Below are 19,585 nucleotides of genomic sequence, written 5' to 3'. Positions count from 1 at the left end.
TTCCACCGACTCCCGAGGGCTTTACAACCATCCCGAGCACCTTATTCCCTGGCGTCTCTATCTCCTATAAGCATGCAAGCCTCCATCACCCAAGGTATCCCATATATAATGTTGCTAATATCCGATCCTCAACAGACCCAAATCTGCGAGACAACCCCAGACGTTAAAGCCTTTAGTGGATATGTCAACCTTCCTCCTAATCTCATCCCGGGCCAGGGCTACCCTATCCACTCCTTTTTCTGGTTCTTTGAGGCTCGTGACGATCCTGAGAATGCGCCACTCTCCCTTTGGCTGCAGGGTGGCCCGGGTTCTCCATCAGTTGTAGCGGCATTAGGGGAAAACGGGCCATGCTCTGTCCTCGCGGACTCGAGGGGGACAGTGCTGAACCCATGGTCATGGAATAATGACGCTAATATGCTATATCTAGACCAGCCTGTCCAGGTTGGCTTCTCGTATGACTCGCTTATTAACGGTACTATTAACGAGCCGAAGTCGCCATTCGCTGTTACCCCCAAGAACCTCTCTCTTGCAGATCTATCTCAAGATACGATAACTGCCGTTCCAGGGACATTTGCATCTCAGAGCGTTGCCCTGACAGCCAATACAAGCTTCACCGCGGCGAGAACGAGCTGGTATTTTTTGCAGACCTGGATACAAGAGTGAGAAACCCGCTTCCCGCCTATTACTTGTATTCTATGCCACAATCATAGGTAGGGTCTAACATGTAGCGGCAGGTTCCCCGAATACAAGTTAAAAGACAACCATCTAAGCCTCTGGGGAGAGTCATATGGCGGTCACTACGTCCCGACCCTAGCTGGCTATATCACCACTCAGAATGATGTCATTGCTACTGAGAATGCCTCGATGACAGCCGCTATCCCTTTGCATATCGATGTTATCGGCTTGGTAAACGCTTGTATTGATAACAGTGTCCAGACGCCGTTATACCCTGTCTTCGCATATAACAATACCTACGGTTTGCAAGTCATTAACAACACTGAGTACCAGGATGCCTTGGCTGCTGTGCCCCAGTGTCTCTACTTAACCGACGCTTGTCGATGCCTGGCTAATGAGCTGGACCCGGAGGGTTGGGGAAACAATAAGAGAGTTAACCAAGCTTGCGAGACAGCATACAAGTTCTGTTTTGGGCCCATATTGCAGCCCTTTAACTCTAAAGGGGTAAGAATACATCTATATTATATGACAAAGCGCGCACGCTCTTGGAAACGCAAATCGCTAATAGATAGCCTTGCTGCAGCATGACCAATTTGACTTCACTCAGTTAGCGCCAGACTCGTTTCCGCCCAAGTTTGCGGCAGGTTATCTAAACTCGCGCGAGACACAGCTCGCGCTTGGTGTGCCGCTTAACTTCACAGGCCTCTCGTCTGCTGTGGCCCAGGTTTTTCTACAGACAGGCGATTTCATCCGGGGGCACAACCTCGAGCTCCTGGGAGGACTGCTTGATAGTGGCATTAGGGTCGCGCTTGTCTATGGCGATAGGGACTATCAGTGTAACTGTCCGTTTATTCTAGTTCACTATTACTGACTTTGAAGAAGCGTTACGCTGACAGACTCCTTCTCTCTTTTAGGGTTCGGTGGTGAACAAATTAGCCTAGCTATTCAATCATCGTCATCCGCAAGTTTCCGATCCGCTGGCTATGCCAGTATCAGCACCAATGACAGCTATATAGGTGGCGTAGTGCGCCAGCACGGGAACCTTTCGTTCTCGCGGGTCTTTGATGCAGGGCACCAGGGTATGCCTAATCCCTCTTTTTTTCCCACCTCACCCATACTATATACCGCAGTGGCTAACATAATCTCTTCCTTCCAGTCCCATACTACCAGCCCGAGACAGCGTACCGTATCTTTTCCCGTGCTATGGCTGGCCTAGACATCGCGACGGGCCAGGTTCTCCCCGGGGCTAAATACTCTACCGTAGGGCCAAACAGCAGCTTCAGCATTAAAAACATAGTACCGAGGCCTTCAGAGCCACTATGCTATACGTGGGACATTATGGAAACATGCACGCCGGCTCAGACGGCGCTACTAGCTAACGGGACAGCTATAGTGCGGGACTTTATCATGGTAGGCTATACGCTCCCGAACGGGACTGAGGTCATGTACTGAGGTAGAGAGACGCTGTGCGGATGCCTTAGAGAGTTATTTAATAGCGAGCTGTTACGGTTCAACACCCTAGAGTCTCAACAAGAATTCGGAATCAAGTCCGAAATATATAGTAATTGCCATGATGCCGACTACCCTCATCTATCACGGTCGACGTTATTACAGCTGGACTTATACTACATAATTATCCGACAAGTCCTCCCCTGGCACAGCCGAAGTACATACTACTAGTACTTGGAACCATCACATCCCCGACTTTTAAATTGAAACCCACATGGCTGTGTAATGCTCCTAGCAACGACATGAATTATTCATGAAGATCGCATCTTCACAGGCCGCCCAAAAACAGCAGTGGTGGCTGCCGATCAGCAAAAGCGGGGTATAGGCGTCAGACCAAGCTGCCCTTGAGATGTTATGTACACAGCTGATGATTGCCATCCTTGCCTAGGATGGGGACTGGGAAAGAATGGCAACAGAAGTTTGTGAATGATTGACGCTTTTATTTAGGAGGATTCGCAAACTTGTCATCCGCTCGTCCTTATGAGCGGAGGAGCGAGCGAAATAATAGTAGGTGTGAATGCTTGAAATACTGGCGGGCACAGCTCGACAAGACAGGCGAGGATACGTCATTGGTAATAATAGCTGCTAAGACACTTGGCCATCCTATTTCCAAAGAACCCGAATATTAGATCCACTGTTGGAAGACGAACTTTTGGCTTGCATTTCTCTCGAATGAGCTAGGCTAAGTATTACTCCCTGCGTTTGTTGGAGAACTTGTAATTTGCAGACCCACAACTGTTCGTTTAGGCCGATGCTAGATTTACAGCGATATTAGACACCACCTCGGCTGAACCAGCAATAACAGATCTTGTTTACTAGGGAGAGGCTTAATTTTAAGCGGCATATTAGCCAGAAAGTCTTCAGTCCATCTATATGTATTTGTCGTTTGCCGTTTTGCGGACGGGATCGAGGTCAGGCTTCCATCCTCGGGTTGAAAACGAAAAGACTATGATGCATCCCTTATGGCAAGCTGCCTTCCTAGGCTTCACCTTCCTGACATCTGTTGCCAATGCCGTTACTCTCACCGGCTATGAATACGTCGTCGTTGGTTCCGGGGCCGGTGGCGGTCCACTAGCCGCGCGACTGGCCCTGGCCGGGCACAAAACGCTTCTCATTGAAGCCGGCGACGACCAGGGGAACAACCCAAACTACACTGTGCCTGCGTACTCTGCAAAATCATCAGAAGATGAGAAACTTGCTTGGAACTTTTTCGTGCGACACTATGCAGATGATGCTCGACAAGCGCGCGACTACAAGACTTCGTATGAGACGCCAGATGGACAGATATACACCGGGTTGGATCCCCCTCTTGGTTCAAAGATGCTTGGAACACTGTATCCTCGTACTGGAACACTAGGTGGATGTACTGCCCACAATGCACTTGTGGCGATCTACCCGCATCGCTCGGACTTCCAATTCATTGCTTCACTGACTGGTGACGATTCTTGGTCCCCCGATAATATGCGAAAGTACTTCGTCAGGATGGAAAATAACAAGTACCTGCTGCCTCTTGCCAAGGGTCATGGCTACAGTGGGTGGTTGGACACAGATCGCGCACCGCTTACGATTCCTCTTGAGGATCCCAAGTTGCTCAGTATGATTACTGGAGGTAGTTTTGCGCTAGGAAATTACACCAAGTTGCTGCCAAATTTACTTAATGTCCTCCTTGGTGATGCCAACGAAGACTCAGAAAGTCGGGATAAGGACGGTGGGTATTTCCAGATTACGCTTTCTGCTGGTAATGGACAGAGATACGGTTCGCGAGAGTTTGTGGTTGCCGTTCGGGATGCCAAGAACTGGGACGGTAGTAAGAAGTATCCTCTTGATGTGAGGATGAACTGCCATGTAACCAAAGTCGTCTTTGATGAATTGGGTGATGAACCTCGCGCTACGGGCGTTGAGTTCCTTGACGGAGCGTACCTTTACAAAGCCAGTCCACGATCAAAGTCTTCTACTAAAGGCACCCCTGGTTCAGTTACTGCCTCCAAGGAAGTTATTGTCGCGGGTGGGACGTATAACTCTCCCCAAATTCTGAAGCTCAGCGGTGTGGGCCCAGCGGACGAACTCAAGAAGTTCGGTATCAAGGTTGTCAAGGATCTGCCTGGCGTAGGAACCAATCTCCAAGACCACTATGAAGTTGCTGTCCAGGGCCGTGTCCCATCTAACTGGACGTTCCTTGAGGGCTGTACATTTTCTGACACCGATCCGTGCCTCGACCGCTGGCAGCATCCTATCCTTGGCGATCGAGGAACCTACGTTTCAAATGGTTTCGCAGCAGCCATGTTGATGAGATCTTCAGAGGCAAGTGAATACGATGCCTTCCTCTTCGGCGGACCCGTCAACTTTCGCGGCTATTTCCCCGGATACAGTTATAACATTACTTCTGAACACGACCTCTTCACCTGGGCCATACTTAAGGGTCATCCACGCAATAACGCTGGGCATGTCAAGCTGCTATCCGCTGACCCTCTAGATACTCCTGAAATTGTCTACAACTACTTCGATACCGGAAGCGGCAACTATGCAGCTGATTTAATGGCCATCCGTGAAGCTATTGGCGTTGCGCGTGACGCTTTCAAAAGACAGCTTGTCCAGGTGGATGAGATTCTGCCAGGAGCAAATATTCAGTCTACTGCCGATGTTGAGATGTATGCCAAGGATACTGCATGGGGCCATCATGCTTCTTCGACGTGTCCTATTGGGGCAGACGGTGACCCCATGGCAGTTTTAGATTCAAGCTTCCGTGTGCGAGGTGTCAAGGGGCTGAGAGTAGTAGATGCGTCTGTTTACCCGAGAATTCCAGGGACATTTACTGCAGTATCGACTTACATGGTTGGCGAAAAGGCAGCAGATGTTATTTTAAGCCAGAACAAATAACAGTAGTATATTCTAGCTTAAGCCTACCCGGTATCCAAGCAGGTTGATTTCGTTGAATGTTCTTAAACTTTCTACTATAATACAGTGCTTTCTACTGTATTGCCCCAGTTACTGCAGTTATCTGCTGAAATACAGTGCTTATTTATTACAATAGATCGTTTATCTAATATAATATAGCGTTTATCCGCTATAATATGTCAATTCGCTACAGTATACTGCTCTTTATTATAATATAGTATTTATTTTTATTATATAATACTTTTTATTACATTATAGTGTATGTTGATTATACTCTTTTTTCTTTTTTATTTGCATAATTTATGTTGTATTTTTATAATATTTTAATTATTTATGTGCTAACTATAAATAACGTAATTTCTTCTTCTTAAAATACTAAATAACCCTCTTTATTTTTGTCTTTGGATGAAAAGTTAAGACAGCTATTTTATATTATAACAGCTTCTATCGTTATAAATCACTGATGATGCACTCGCATATTGTGGAATACATAGGCCTAGGTGGTGAAGAAAGTTTGCCTTCAGTAGCGAGCGACAAGGCAGAGCGGATAGCAGCTATACTACTATCCACTGCTTCTGCTACAGAGGGGATGAAGAAGAGAATGGCGCCGAAAAAGTTGGCAATCACCTACTCTCGCCCTTGGTTTGCAATTCTATCCGCCTGCTTGACAACCCTCCCCTGCCTGCCACGGCACAGGCCATCGTCAAGACTGGCAGAGCAGCTGCATCAGCCACATCTGCAATGTTGAGCTGAGAGTCCAGGGAGCCAATGACCCGCAGCACCTTGAGATGATTGAGCAAATCTTGGGATTTGTCATAAGATTCGCCAATCACGCCCTTGTGGTTGAAGACTATGATATCGCTGCAGCCCTGGGGGGGGGGGGGGGTTAATATCAAACAATATTGCATGAACGCAGCAAACTGGCTGGCCGACCACCATAGTCGAATAAAAGGTCTCGTCATCGCTGTGCAGTCGTGGTAAAGTCTGCCGCCTTAAGCCCGCACTTTGTCGCCGTGGATGCGCAGGAATCCCCACTGACGACAAATTTGGCCTTACAAGTGCCGTCAGAGTTAGCGGGAGTTCCAGACGAGCCGCTGACTATTTGACCAACGGCAAGTGTGATGCAGAAATTCTTGGCAGGATTCAATTTCTGTAAACCTGTCTAGATGATTCCCCATCGCGTGGCAACAGCAGCGGGACCGCCGCCAGGCTTGACGGTAGCGATTTAACAAGCAGCTCTCGCGGCAAGTCTAAGCGTGGGCTGCTTTTGTCAGCGCTAATGAGAGAGAGGCGCCCCATAGGTGTACGGGATGGTACACACACGGGATAGCTGCTTAGTCAACAACGCCTACTATAACAGGCACTGTAATTTCTTCTAGCTATACTAGCTACCATCTTCATTATACCCTAACCTACTTTATACGCTATAATGAGTACAACAACTGCTTCTCTTACTACTATAGATGCAGCAATCTCTCTTCCTCCTGAGCATATTTATTGATTAAAAGAAGAACTAGAGCTTGATTTAGCTATTTATGCTGCATCTGGTGGTTATAAGTGGATTATTCGAAGGTCTTCATTTGGAAAAACCGGCCGTTTAAAAATTATTTTCGCCTGTAATCAATTTCGCAAAGGCTGCCAATTTTCAATCAGCGTCAAAGAAAGCTGGGCCGAACTTTGGGCTCTAGAACATCGATCAGAATCTCGCTTTTCTTACAACCATCTAACTAAACCAGCAAAGCAGCTGCAACAGCCAGAAGACCAGCCGCCAGAAGACCAGCCGCCGGAAGACTAACCAAAAAAAAACTAGAAGACCAGCTAAAAAAGGAGCTGGAAGACCAGCTAGAAAAAGAGCTGCTAGCAATACCTACCTGTAGTAAATGCCATAAAAAAGGCCATAAAAGGCAGGCAAAAGCTTGTATATTAAGAGATAAAGTAGCAGCCCAGAAAGATAGCTATAGGGGCAGCTAGAAGAAATTACAGTGCCTGTTATAGTAGGCGTTGTTGACTAAGCAGCTATCCCGTGTGTGTACCATCCCGTACACCTATGGGGCGCCTGAGAGAGAGGAGGAATAGGTTGTGCTGTTGGAGCCTTGGACTTGGATAGGAAAATTATTCGTGCGGAGCTCCGAGCCTAGACAAGTCCAGTCCACTTCTTTAACCCAACGTTGCATGCTGCCAGCCATCAATATATCTATCACATCCTGCGCATAGATGCGCCATATATCGTCCCCGATGGTCCTTTTCGTGGGCTGTCATCTATTGCTACGGAAATCATTGAAATAAGGAATCATCCAATTCTCATATCCTACGGCTAGATGCATTCGTAACCTCCCCTCCTTATCGATTGTGTTTATACTAAGGCTAGGAGCATAATTTTGAAGAAAGATATTTTGTACGCCGTATATCTTTCCACACTACTGCGCGGTGGAGCGGCATTCCCCATTTTCCAGAGAAGATTGTGACGTCAGGCTTGCTGCCTAAGATCAATCTGATCGTAGCAAGCCTACCGCCTGTAACGGCAGCTTAGAGTACTGTTGCATAATGTATCCTACCATTCTTATCAGATACTATATCAATCTTCGAGTGGAGTTCAGATGGGTCTCTTACGTTATCAACGTTTCCTTCCTTAGCAGCATCATGAGGGGTGTCTCGAGGTCATGATTCTGAAAATCTAAGTCTGATAGTTCAAGTGGACTTTTCGATACGCTAACGGTAGATGCGCCCTGAATCGTTTGCAAAACAGTCTTTGCAACTTCTATAAGGCCATTCGCTAGCACGATATGAAGGGCAGTATTTCCCCAATTGCCCTGCATAGAGATGCGTGCAACGGGCTCGTGGAGATTGTGAAGTTCTTGCTCGCTAAGCACTGCGCGGAATCTGACTCCAAGAATAAATATAGTGGGTTACCATTACAGGTTACAACGGGCAATGGACAGACGGAGATTCTGATAGATAAGTGGCACAAGAAGGTCGCTGAGTTGTTATGGGCGACCGAATGCAAACAGAATTTCAGTTGCTGATACATGCTAATGTACAAAAGAGAGTTTGCTGTATATATAATAACCTCCAGCTGTCTTCTTAAAGATTTCTCAATTGATAAACAGCTATAAACTCTTTGCGACTTGCTATCGAAGTGTGGCGACATACATACCCATGATCCTTTGCTGTAAGGGTTCTCAGCTGTTCGGGATTTGTGTAGTAGTTTTTGACGTTAGGGGCGCTGGATGTCGTTGTTGCAATGTGGCTAGTATCACCTATTGTATATATTTATAACTAGGTTTAACTACACTTATAACAACCACGTTGGGAACCCAGCTCGGGCTTGGCCTAGTTTATCAGGCTATTAAAGGAAGTAGTTTTATACTTGCACTTCTTTTTCCTTTCTTTTTCTATGTAATATAACAATTACTATTACACCTAGAATTGACAGCCCAGCTAATAATCCAAGTTAACAAAAACCTTTTGCCAATTGGTTATATTCTCAAGGAAGTCGTACCTACTGCTCCTACTATACCAATGAAAACACCGCTTGGCCCTGATATTGTTGTAGTTCTTCTCTGAGCAAAGACGGTGGCTGTGGTGGAAGCTTCGCTTGACTTGGTGATATTCCACTTCGGCGCCTGAGTATCAACTGCTGACATTCCAAGGCTAGGGATTGCGAAGGTCGGTGCTGGTGTTGTAGTAACTGTCACAGTTACTAGACTCGCGCTCACGGTTCTGAACATTGTAACAATATTCCTCGGTGACGGTGTAGTAACTGTTGTAGTCAATGCTATAGCACTGCTTTGTCCTACCAGCATCGCCAGAGATAAAATTACCGACGCTAATGCTCTTGCTCAAGTAGGTAAGGAGGATATGCCTAGGCTAGCTGTTATTGTAGCTACTGCCGGCCTTGTTCGTCGCCTACGCTCTTTATAGAGTAATGTGGAAATATAGTAGCCTAAACTTTCCATAAATTGTAAAGCTTTAAAAGTCTCCGTCTTGGTCGATCTTATGCCAGTAAGGTAGCCCCTGTTAGAGCCTGAACCACCATCAGGGGCTGCCAAGACGCGCCCACTTTGTCTTCGCCTTGGTTCTGATGCGCAAAATGGTACTCTGCTTATCTAAAGCCTCCACCGGCAAGGAATATGTCTCAGTTTACAAAGATATCGGGATTATTCAAGATAGTTGGTGATACGGGGAGTCTAAGCCCCAGAGACGGTACGAGAGTGTCATAGCACAGGCCGTTGCATTATGGAGTAACATCGGTATTGTGTACATTTCACTTTCAAGGCCTTGAAAGTCATCATCAATCTTACATTAGAGCATGTCAGTGTTTCATTGCTTGGCATTACATTTGGCACCCTGTCGATTCAAGATAACCCTACGGATCGGCGTATGCATTAATACAACGTTATGATAAACAATTTGAGCATAGAAGGCGGTTCTTTGTTTTGGCTTAAAGCTGTACCATCCGTAATTCTGCCTAATAGACTCTTGCACTCCTTTTTAAACACCAGACAGCCTCGCACTCCGGGATTCCGTCGAGCCCACCCAGAGCAGGACCTTCATATATATCAGATTCACCAAAAATCAACATGCACAAGCAGAACAGTTGCAAACCTGCGACAGGTACCTCCCACCAGGTGACTGTTACTGATTTGAGTGGGGCCAGAAGCAGTCTGCACGCTACAAACCCGGCTGGTGTCCTGTGTGCTTCTTTGGATGCAGTAGCTCCGGCGGCGCAAGCTGAGGAAATGGCGACCGTTCCATATACTGAACTGGAACAGCCGTATCACGTATTCCCGAAGGGCCTGAAAAAGTTCCTTGTAGGCGTCATCGGAGTCGCAGGCTTGTTCTCGGGCTTGTCGTCGAATATCTACTTCCCATCACTAGACGCAATTGCAAAGGTAAGTCAACTGTGTGTAGTTTTTGGACATCGCTGACAGGAGAGCAGGATCTCAATGTTAGCATCGACGCCGTTTCCCTGACCATCACGTCGTACCTAGTAATTCAGGGCGTATCGCCACTGCTTTGGGGTTCATTGTCGGACACAGTGGGACGGCGGCCTATTTACATCGCTTCCTTCACGGTCTATATCATTTCCAACATTGTCCTCAGCCTTTCTCCAAATTTCACTATTCTTCTCATCTTCAGAGGTTTGCAGGCGGCAGGTAGCGCCTCGACTGTAAGTATTGGTAGGTTCTCTGTGACATATTTGCCTTTTCTAAGTACTATTATTGATGCAATAATTAAAAGGAAATGGCGTTATTCAAGATATCTCTCCCCCATCTGAAAGAGGAGCTTTCATAAGTTTCTATCAGGCCAGTAAGCACAGCCCTGCCCTCTGCAACTTTATAGATCCAGTATATAAAACTTACTCGGAGTTCACTTAACAGTCCGTAACTTCAGTATCGCTATTGGTCCTGTTCTAGGTGGCGTCTTGGCAAATACCTTCGGCTTCCGGTCTATCTTCATCTTCCTCGTGATACTTTCCTCATTAGTCATTATAATGGTCATTTTGTTTCTGCCTGAGACCCTGCGAAGCATCGCTGGAAACGGCTCCCTGCGGCTCACGGGTATTTACAAGCCACTTGTTGCGAGGTTCTCCGTGGAGCCACCATATATGCAGGACCCTGATGAAGCAGTCCAGCGAAAGAAAGTGACCGTCATAACGTTCATCGAGCCCCTAAAGCTTCTGGTAGAGAAGGATATCGTCCTGAACTTGCTGTTTGGGGGCGTGGTATATGCCATTTGGAGTATGGTGACATCTAGTACTACGGGGCTTTTCAAGTCCCGCTTTGGCCTTAATGAGCTTCTCCTTGGCCTAGCTTTCCTACCCAACGGTACATCCCTCCATCCATGATCATTCTGCCGCTCAAACCTTGGCTAATCGATACTTCTCCCACAGGTTGCGGCACTATCGTCGGCTCTGCCATGGTTGGCAAACTCATGACCCGCGACTATAAAGCAGCTGAAGTGGCCTACAAAATCGCGCATAACCTACCTCCCTCGCACAAACTCCCGACTAAAAACATCCCGGCCGATTTTCCGATAGAGCATACGCGCCTACGGAACCTCCCGTGGATCGCAAGCCTCTTTTCGGTATCCACAGCCGCGTATGGTTTCTCACTCGCGGACCCGACTCTAACTTCCAAGCCCGGGTGGATCGTGGTGCCACTAGTTTTGCAGTTCCTAATCGCCGCGATGAGCAACGCTATCTTCGCGCTCAACCAGACGCTCGTGTCGGACTTATGTCCCGGCAAGGGCGCTAGCAGTACGGCCATTAACAACCTGGTACGGTGCGGACTCGGCGCCGTTGGGGTTGCATTTGTCGAGACTATGATTACCAATCTCGGACCCGCGTGGGCTTTCCTGGGATTAGCATTAATCACCGTGACAATGACACCATTGGCTGCAGTGAACTGGTTTTGGGGGCAACGGTGGCGGGCTGCAAGGACTGAAAGGAAGGCCAAGATCGAAGAGTAGATGAACACAAAAAGGCTTGATCCCATATTAGTCTTGATTATAAATTAGAATTGCACGAATAGAATGTACATCGAAACGGGAACCGTAGGGTTGTGTGTCATCCTCATCCTACTGGCTTTAAGGCTTGTCTTTTTTATAAATAAGCATAAATAGATCTAGAGAAGGAAGGTGGAGCACGTATGTGACAGAAGTCAAGATAACAATGGACAGGGATCCTACTAGACGCTCGCTGAGGTCCATCTTTGCGCCGAGCGCGGAGTATCCAGTTCTTGGCTACTCCGTGTACAGTCTCACCACATAATTGGAATTGGATATACATCACAATGGCCACATCAACCCCGAGATGATAAATGTAGCGAGGCCGAGTACTACATAACAGAACTCCCCCAATCCGAATATTGAACTTGCCACTGACCTAGACAGTCATTGTCAATGCAGGTGTCGTAGCTCAATGCCAATTGAAGAATGCTAACACTGCCGCTACTAATTCTCCAGAAGTTGGGGTTTAATAATTGCAAAGCAGAATGACAAGAGAAAGGGTGTATTTCCAGCAGTATGAGCTACAAGACTCCCGATGCAGCCTTAGTTATAACCAAATATAGCAATGGCTTTCTTAGGTAATTTTGTAGCGATAGCAAGGATGATAATGCCGCAGGGAACAGCGGAATTGCCGATGGTAACGGTGCCATTGACCCTATCATATACGACAGAGCGAAGGCGACAGGTATATAGCTCGCGGTCTGTGACAAGATAACAAATAAGAATATCATTAGCACACGCAGACCAGAATTATATACGTAAAAGAAAAAGAGAGCCCCCTTCGATGTAATGCTCGTATTTTTATTAGTATGTGCATAGTCATGTTGCGGTCTCTGTTTCTCTGTTCTTTTGCAAGGCACTTGATACAGCCATACACCCTATAACTAGGGATCTGATATACTATAGTACTAGATTGCGCGGCCACCAGAATACCCATGTAACACAAGTGCATCTGCCGCAAGTGATCGACGACGCTATTATCCCTGCTGCACCGCCGTGTCTCCACTGCTATCATTGCCCCTGTTATCTCGGAAATCTTCCGGTCCGATAAACATTCCGCTGCAGATCGCCCACCCTATTATAGGGAGGTATATAAATTAAAACGAATATGCATTTATTATTAATATCCAGCTGCTGCGTGGAATCTTTGCTCGAGGCCATACCGAGTGGAGTGTACTCATCACTCTCATCAGGGTGCCTGACACTTACAACGTAAGTACTGTCTTTATAACAAGCCTTATATCAATCTAGGACGACGAGGTTACATTCTGATCATATCAGAACCTCTATAGGTGCCATGTAATACTAATGGCCATGACGGAATGGTAGACAGCTGTGAAGAAGAAGATGATGAGAGAAGACATCTTATCACTCTTTGACAGCCTCTCCAGCCAGGCAGACACTGTCAAACAAAAGATGAAGCTTTACAATCATGACCCTGATCTACAGATTAAATTTCCAAAGCTTTATATGACTTTATGCAAATGTATAATTCACAGCACTAAGTGGCTAGATGAGAAAAGCTCGGGTAAGTGGTAAAGGCACGGTCCATGGATCAATCACTAGTGCTAATATACGAGCCTGTAAGTGCAATCATTTAAAACGTTCTTTCAGCAGAGTCGATATGGAAATGGTGAAGACGATGCCCGGAAAAATATGATGAAAAAAAACTCAAAAGTTCGAAGGGGCGATAAAAGTATGTTTCATGCGCAAGGTTAGAGAGATACATTATGACATGGAGTGGCCGAAGAAGCCAATTGGCGCCATATTCTGCATACCTGCGGGCATTGCTAACGATTTCTCCTGTAAGTTGATGAAATTGCTTCAAATGATATTCAGTCTCATTTCTTTCTTTCTCAGAAAGAGGAGTGGAACAGCTGAAGACATTTGCACAGCAGGCACAAAACCCGGTGTTGTTGAAGGTGCCATCTGTATTCCAACAGCAATGGCCCACCAAACGTTTAACGTGTGGCCTTCATGGGTTCGAGTCGACCCACTCCGTCCCTTGTTCTCCCAACTGTCGGTGGACACTTTGTATGGCATTGGTCAGAACAGCTATTTCTCTAAGAGCTCCTATGTCCTACATAACTAGACATCTCGCTATTGGGGCCTAGTTTGATCTAGATGAACTCATAGTCCGAGCGCCTTTAAAGGTGGTAGGTCTCTTTAGCCTTAGCCAGGCGGATGATGGTGACTGTAAGGTCAGGCGAATTGACTGGCCATAGTACCCTGGTCAGGACTTGGATAGAAGAGATTCGTCCGATAAAGCAATAAAGCGTGGCCAGAAGTATTGTCTTCTTGATTAATAGCATCAGGGCTGCACTTACTCGCAGATGGAATCAATGTATCTATAATAATAACCTATTAAAGTTAGAATTAAATAAGGATTTGTTAAAGCTTGATATATTGTTAATGCAGTAGTGCATACCAATTACATCTGACATGAGATGCCGGATTATGGTTATAGCTGAGATTTTACCAAACTCCAATCAAGACCACAGATACAGAAGCCAGGTATTAGAGCAATTGGACAAGGACAGCAACTAGTTTTATCATCCAGTCCTATGTTTTTCAATCTATTTCTTTTCTTTTCCTTTCTTTCCTTTTTACATAAATACAGTTAGAAAGAAAAGGCTCTCCTCTAGTCAGGTTAAATTAAACGGATTCTATTGACATACTTTTAGTTCCACCAAGTTGTATACTTGTACGTCCTATGAAGTATAGTAAAGTTTACTTCCACAATCTCTGATTCCATCCCTACTACATCTTTCAAATCCAACTGTACGTAATTGGCTGTGTGGACAACGACTGGCTTCTGGTTACACCGCCCTCTGATTTGGAACTAGCATACCTACCTACATGACGAATCACTCCGAAGTTAAACCCCAGGGGACACACCAGGATACCAGTTGGAAGCGATGTAGAGAAGCGATATCTGCTCTCGTCGCAGGAGATTGAAGTTAAAAGGAGGGTATATAACTCCGATCAACAAGTAACAGCATCGTCTGGAAGGGTTTGTTGCCGATTGGACAGCCTTGCATCTTGCTGGCCCTAATATGTGTAGTTCTGATGTACCATTTCCGCAATTCAGAGTCTAGTTTGACGCCGTCGATGGAAGTTTGTTCTTGAAATCACCTCGAGCCGCATCTCTTTCTGCTATCCATCGCGCCGATTCAACGGCCTAATTTGTTGCGCGTCAGAAGGCACTAGCACTCGAACCGGACGCCGCCGGGGTCAATGCTGTTATTGCCAAACCATCTGCTGCTCCAACATCTCATTATGCCAAAATTACTTTAAGCTTTCACTTCTCAGAGCGCTCCTTTCTGATCATTCACAGAAATGGCCAGTTTACAACGCTAGTGCTTTATTGCAAAGCTCGACATGGTTTTTGACAACAAAACAACAATTACCTGGATCGAAGAAGAGTCGCCGTATGAAACACTCGCTCGAGCCACGGGCTACAAGAAAGTTATGATTGATGAGCATGTGCGGGTCATGATTGCAGCCGGTCTGTACGAGGTAGGAATTAAAGTATTGCCTATGTCAGAGACCAGAGTCTCTGATCCATCAAGTTGATTGACGAAATCGCTCTGCTGAAAGAGATCCACTCGTTCACGCCTAAGTCCCTGCAAAAGTGCATCCAGATGAAGTTATCGACGCCTCCCAAGCATTATTCATGCGTGCTGGAGTAGGTTATGGCTTTTGGGTGCTGGTGCTGTTTGGTGATCAGCCGGCGCTACCACATGGCGGTGAGACTGGACGAACGCTGCAGGAAGCTGAATTTGTCCTTATTGACATCGAATCGGAATTTCATGAGTACTACGGTGACGTAGAGCGCACAATCCTTCCAACTAGAGCCACTATGAGTGATCACCTCATAGCCGTTTAGCAAATGGTACGAGAGGCGCAGTCAGTGGTTCATCACGCATACATGCAGATCAAGCGTGCTAGGCAATCGGAAATGCCTCTCACGATGTCATACAGCGTGCTGGGTATGACCAACACTACACCCACCGAATGGAAAACGGACTTGACTTAGAAGACGAGCCGCCATAGCTAAACGGTGCTAATATCCAAAAGTGGTCCAAGATAGACAGTTGCGGCTGGCGAGGGCAGTCCATGAACGACTTGGCGCCATTCCAGGGTAGCATCGAGAGGAGTAGTTGGAATATCTGAGCTGAGGTGCAAGGGCGAGATTGAGATGGGCGGTGGTGAAAGGGGGGAGATGATGATTGAGATAGTTCGAGATTGCTGTAGGAACATTCTACTATTGGGTGAGAGACAATATCAGATGGCATGTGGGTATGTACGGAATTTATGCATACGCCTGATACTAACCTATATTTGGGGCTGTACAAATGTTTTTAAGCTTCGGGTTAGATTTTGTATCTGTATTCCAGTCGTGGGGCCCGCCAGTCCCAAGCACGGGAGGGTATGGCGAAACAAGACGCCATTGCTGCTGCGGCTTCCCTACTGCGCGATCCCACAAGACTCAACCCACCATATAATCTTCTTCCTCCTGTATGAAGGTAGAATTATAACACTCCGCGGTGAATGACAGGACGCCTGCGTATTGCGTATTGCGTATTGTGATCATCTTGGCAGATGATATCATAGCCTTCCTCTGCCAAGGAGGCGTCGCCGACACCCATGGGATTACGACTGCCGCAACCAAAATCATCAAACAAGAAGTTTATTATATTGCTATAAAGACAATGTTCGAAGAGCGCCTGTTTTACGAACTGGAAATTGGGAGGATGTGCTTCTACGGCGATCTGGAGTTCTGTGCTTCCGCTGATGGATCATCTCAGAACTTCTGTCCCCGTTCAAACGGCTGCACGGCAGAGCCTGGGAGATATGGTGATAGAAGGGATCCGGAGTCTAGGTGCAAGTTGGCGGACGCAGTGTCATCCAACGTTTGGTAAAATTTAGCGTGCAGTAAAATTTGGCTTTCAGCGAGCACCACTGGCCAACCACGGATGAAGTTGACTGTGTTTAACAAGAGCTTGAACGGCAGTCTTCGAGGTAGTAAAACTACGTGGACAAGACTATGGGTATCCCGGAGCAGCTAGCGATCGAACATTATAGACGAGTTACCGGCACAAGCATCACCATCTAGCTCAGTCCATCTATTGTACCACCTACTGTCAGTGCTCAGTTGCGGGATGTGAAACCTAACGAGTGGGAACACATGTTCACCTCACTATACTCATTAAGATAACTTAGATAGGTAGTTGTTATTACAGCATTTATAATACAATTGAGATAGAGCACAGAGACCCTTTTCATTACTATTAACTAGCTTCAAGATAAAATTGCCTGTTGACTAGAGGTTTCAGTTGTTAATAAGCTTAGATGATTATATATCCTATCACCAATCAAGTAACAGCAAATTGCCAATTCTGGAATTTTATTATATTTAGCATGCCATATAGAAACAGCAGCTGCTATTCTTCTACTACATAGCATTGGTGGAAAAGATTGGTGGAAAGGGCCGATACCCCTACTAGCATTTCCAAATACGTATCATCAGCTGTTACCTGAACAGGAAGGTTGCCAACTTCAGCTTTTTTAACTACTGGTGTTACCATGAGGCCAAGCAGTCTGTAATAATGCCGGAAATCTTTTGCGGTGATACTGATAGAGCCATTTTCGGCTTGGACAGGTGCAGTCTGCTTACTGGCTTGGATGCGTAGACCAACCCATCCGAACTTGGACGAAAGATTGCCCCTGACCAATATTTCTGTATGCCCATTTTATTTCCAGTTGGTATTTCCATAATACCACTATAGCTATGCTTCGGTCGATGTCTGTCACGCTTACTGTATTAACCGCAAAGTTCAGGCTGGATTTTACTAGACCTGTGGGCGTATCGACCCAGGTGAAAGAATCGTGAGACATCTGACCAACGGCATGACAAATTAAAGTGTCGAGATAACCTACAGCACTTGTGCTATTGCCTTGGCTTCGGCGTTAACTATTAGCCGTAGCGCGAAAACTGTAAGCATTTTAAATCTTAATTAGTAAATAACAGGGATAAATCCTGTGAAATCTGGGCTCTAACAATGGCTTTCTCTCTGCACTCCCCTGTCAATTAGACTGTAAACAGTAAGCAGCATAACCCTGAACTAGCACCTGATATTTTAAGAGTTAATATAAAATCAGCAAAAATGGAAATTAGGCCAACGTAAGTCTAGTAGTTGTGTGGCTTAGAAACTTGTAGATGAAATAGGAAGTTCAAAATAATAACCACATTAATTGCTTACGAGTCTTGAAGAATCTAGAATATCGCAAATATGTATAAAAAGAGCTGAGATCCTGATTCTTAGGGAATTCCATTCAGCCTCAATAAGAGAATCTCAGTCTCTATCTGCTCAGCATACCATCCGTTCAGTCACCATGTTGAAGGTAATAGCTCCCTTGTATCCCAAAGCAAGCGCTAACTAAAAGATTGAAGTTTTCTGTCTCCCTCCTTGCCGGTGCGGCCATGGTTGCTGCCTTCCCTCCCTCCATCATCAAGGCGCCTACTGAACCCGTTCCTGACACCGTGGACTTCTCTGTCCCCCAAGGAAACTGGATGCCATCTCGCACCAGTCCTGATGTTCCCTCTGCTGCCAATGTCAAGCTAGCTGCCCGTGTGACTGGCGAGAAGGTCAGCAACAGCAACATTGCCAGATTTGACAACTCCAACATTCAGGACGGTGTTGGTGATGGCGTCGATAGCTACACGCTGTACCTTGGCAGCGGAAGCACTTCTGCTGGCTGGCCCGACAAGAGCCGCTGGGTTTCTTTTGAGAATATGTTCAATAACTATAAGCCGCAGATGTTCGCTGCTTGTGGCAATCAGGATAGTCGTATTCCTAATACTGATGGCCCTGAAGTGGTAGGTTTCTCCTCAATCAATCTTACCACAGGTGTGTTACTCACCCGATATGGAATCAAATAGGGAGCTATCTGGGACGGTATACAAATGACTTCAGCGGCAACCGGTGTCGATCACCGTTTTGTGCTCGCCATTTTGATGCAGGAATCTCACGGCTGTGTCCGTGTCAATACAACCACTGGTGGTGTTAGAAACCCAGGTTTGATGCAGGGTTAGTATCGCAGCCTCTTAGATACGTTTAAATGTCTGGAACAAAGAAACACTGACAGTCGCGAAGATCATAATGGTGTGGGCAGCTGCAACGACAACCACACTGTGCAGAAGCCTTGCCCATCTGCCACTATCTACCAGATGATCCGAGAGGGAACCGCCGGTACCTCGTCCGGCGACGGCTTGGCCAACTGTATCAACGAGTCTGGCCACGGCGATGTCTCCGATTTCTATCGCGGCGCTCGTATCTACAACTCTGGATCCGTCTCTTCAACTGGAAATCTTCAGAGTAATATTGCCACACATTGCTACGCCTCTGACATCGCAAAGTAAGCCTATATCCCATGCTTCTTATACTATTTGAATCAGAAATTATGGACGCTAATAAATTACGCTATAATAGCCGACTGACCGGTTGGGTCAGTGCGCCGTCACGTTGTACCTGTGATAGTAACCCTAGCAGCTGTGGTGTTGTTAACAACTAATTCAGTAATACCTTTAGACAATGAGAAGCAAAAGTTCAAACGCTAAATCGAGGTACAATATGATTGAGGTAATCAGTCGGGAATTCATTTCTTAGTTGGGAGATGCTTTTTTAAGTATATACATTTTGGGTTGGTAAAAGGCCAATACCAGGTACCTGTATATAAACTCACGATATACATAAAGTATTAGGGTGGTATATATATGATTTGGGATGAAGAATAAACACATTGAATAATAAAAACGACTGGCATAAATCTGAAGATATTTTTTTGTGTATTTTCTTCTTCTTTCGATTACTAAAACAGAAGCGCCTGCTTACCCTCAATAGTTATTAGGCCTATGTTATGCTGCTACAGCCCAAATACTAAGGATGGAATAGTTTACCTGCTTCCACCAGGCGCGGCCCTTTAGCCATTG

The 19,585-nt window shown here is 46.1% G+C and overlaps 7 protein-coding genes across 8 annotated transcripts; 6 read left to right on the top strand and 1 right to left on the bottom strand.

Moving 5' to 3' along the window:
- Positions 1-108: 108 nt before the first annotated feature.
- Positions 109-2,768, top strand: TrAFT101_002335 (uncharacterized protein; the record flags this gene model as incomplete). The annotated part of the gene is made up of 5 exons (XM_066126573.1): positions 109-659; positions 735-1,179; positions 1,259-1,517; positions 1,590-1,754; positions 1,832-2,768. 5 exons carry the CDS (start codon positions 109-111, stop codon positions 2,125-2,127), a joined length of 1,716 nt encoding a protein of 571 aa, XP_065982676.1. The 3' UTR covers positions 2,128-2,768.
- A 74-nt stretch (positions 2,769-2,842) lies between these two features.
- Positions 2,843-5,277, top strand: TrAFT101_002334 (uncharacterized protein). Its single transcript, XM_024909125.2, has one exon. The coding sequence runs from the start codon at positions 3,058-3,060 to the stop codon at positions 5,059-5,061; it is 2,004 nt and encodes a 667-aa protein (XP_024754810.2). The 5' UTR covers positions 2,843-3,057; the 3' UTR covers positions 5,062-5,277.
- Positions 5,278-8,220: 2,943 nt separating this feature from the next.
- Positions 8,221-8,985, bottom strand: TrAFT101_002333 (uncharacterized protein). The gene is made up of 2 exons (XM_024910829.2): positions 8,579-8,985; positions 8,221-8,517 (listed from the first exon to the last, which is right to left on the bottom strand). The coding sequence occupies exons 1-2, from the start codon at positions 8,880-8,882 to the stop codon at positions 8,441-8,443; spliced, it is 381 nt and encodes a 126-aa protein (XP_024754812.1). The 5' UTR covers positions 8,883-8,985; the 3' UTR covers positions 8,221-8,440.
- Positions 8,986-9,543: 558 nt separating this feature from the next.
- Positions 9,544-11,774, top strand: TrAFT101_002332 (uncharacterized protein). Its single transcript, XM_024909127.2, has 5 exons — positions 9,544-9,971; positions 10,019-10,259; positions 10,321-10,389; positions 10,461-10,907; positions 10,973-11,774. Exons 1-5 carry the CDS (start codon positions 9,660-9,662, stop codon positions 11,548-11,550), a joined length of 1,647 nt encoding a protein of 548 aa, XP_024754813.2. The 5' UTR covers positions 9,544-9,659; the 3' UTR covers positions 11,551-11,774.
- A 967-nt stretch (positions 11,775-12,741) lies between these two features.
- TrAFT101_002331 (uncharacterized protein) lies at positions 12,742-13,971 on the top strand. 2 transcript variants are annotated; one of them, XM_066126572.1, is made up of 4 exons: positions 12,742-12,801; positions 12,919-13,117; positions 13,178-13,285; positions 13,400-13,971. In XM_066126572.1, exons 2-4 carry the CDS (start codon positions 12,937-12,939, stop codon positions 13,468-13,470), a joined length of 360 nt encoding a protein of 119 aa, XP_065982675.1. In that variant the 5' UTR covers positions 12,742-12,801; positions 12,919-12,936; the 3' UTR covers positions 13,471-13,971. The 2 variants fall into 2 exon arrangements, with proteins under 2 accessions (XP_065982675.1, XP_065982674.1); XM_066126571.1 differs by having other exon boundaries at positions 12,871-13,117; positions 13,178-13,303; positions 13,488-13,971.
- A 999-nt stretch (positions 13,972-14,970) lies between these two features.
- TrAFT101_002330 (uncharacterized protein) lies at positions 14,971-15,281 on the top strand (the record flags this gene model as incomplete). The annotated part of the gene is made up of 2 exons (XM_024904687.1): positions 14,971-15,108; positions 15,162-15,281. The coding sequence occupies 2 exons, from the start codon at positions 14,971-14,973 to the stop codon at positions 15,279-15,281; spliced, it is 258 nt and encodes an 85-aa protein (XP_024754815.1).
- A 2,707-nt stretch (positions 15,282-17,988) lies between these two features.
- Positions 17,989-19,015, top strand: TrAFT101_002329 (uncharacterized protein; the record flags this gene model as incomplete). Its single annotated transcript, XM_024901505.2, has 4 exons — positions 17,989-17,997; positions 18,047-18,472; positions 18,536-18,683; positions 18,750-19,015. 4 exons carry the CDS (start codon positions 17,989-17,991, stop codon positions 19,013-19,015), a joined length of 849 nt encoding a protein of 282 aa, XP_024754816.2.
- Between the last annotated feature and the right edge of the window lie 570 nt (positions 19,016-19,585).

This window comes from Trichoderma asperellum, chromosome 2 (assembly GCF_020647865.1).
Source record: "Trichoderma asperellum chromosome 2, complete sequence".
Taxonomy (NCBI): Eukaryota; Fungi; Ascomycota; class Sordariomycetes; order Hypocreales; family Hypocreaceae; genus Trichoderma; species Trichoderma asperellum.
This window is presented reverse-complemented; position numbering and strand designations above follow the sequence as displayed.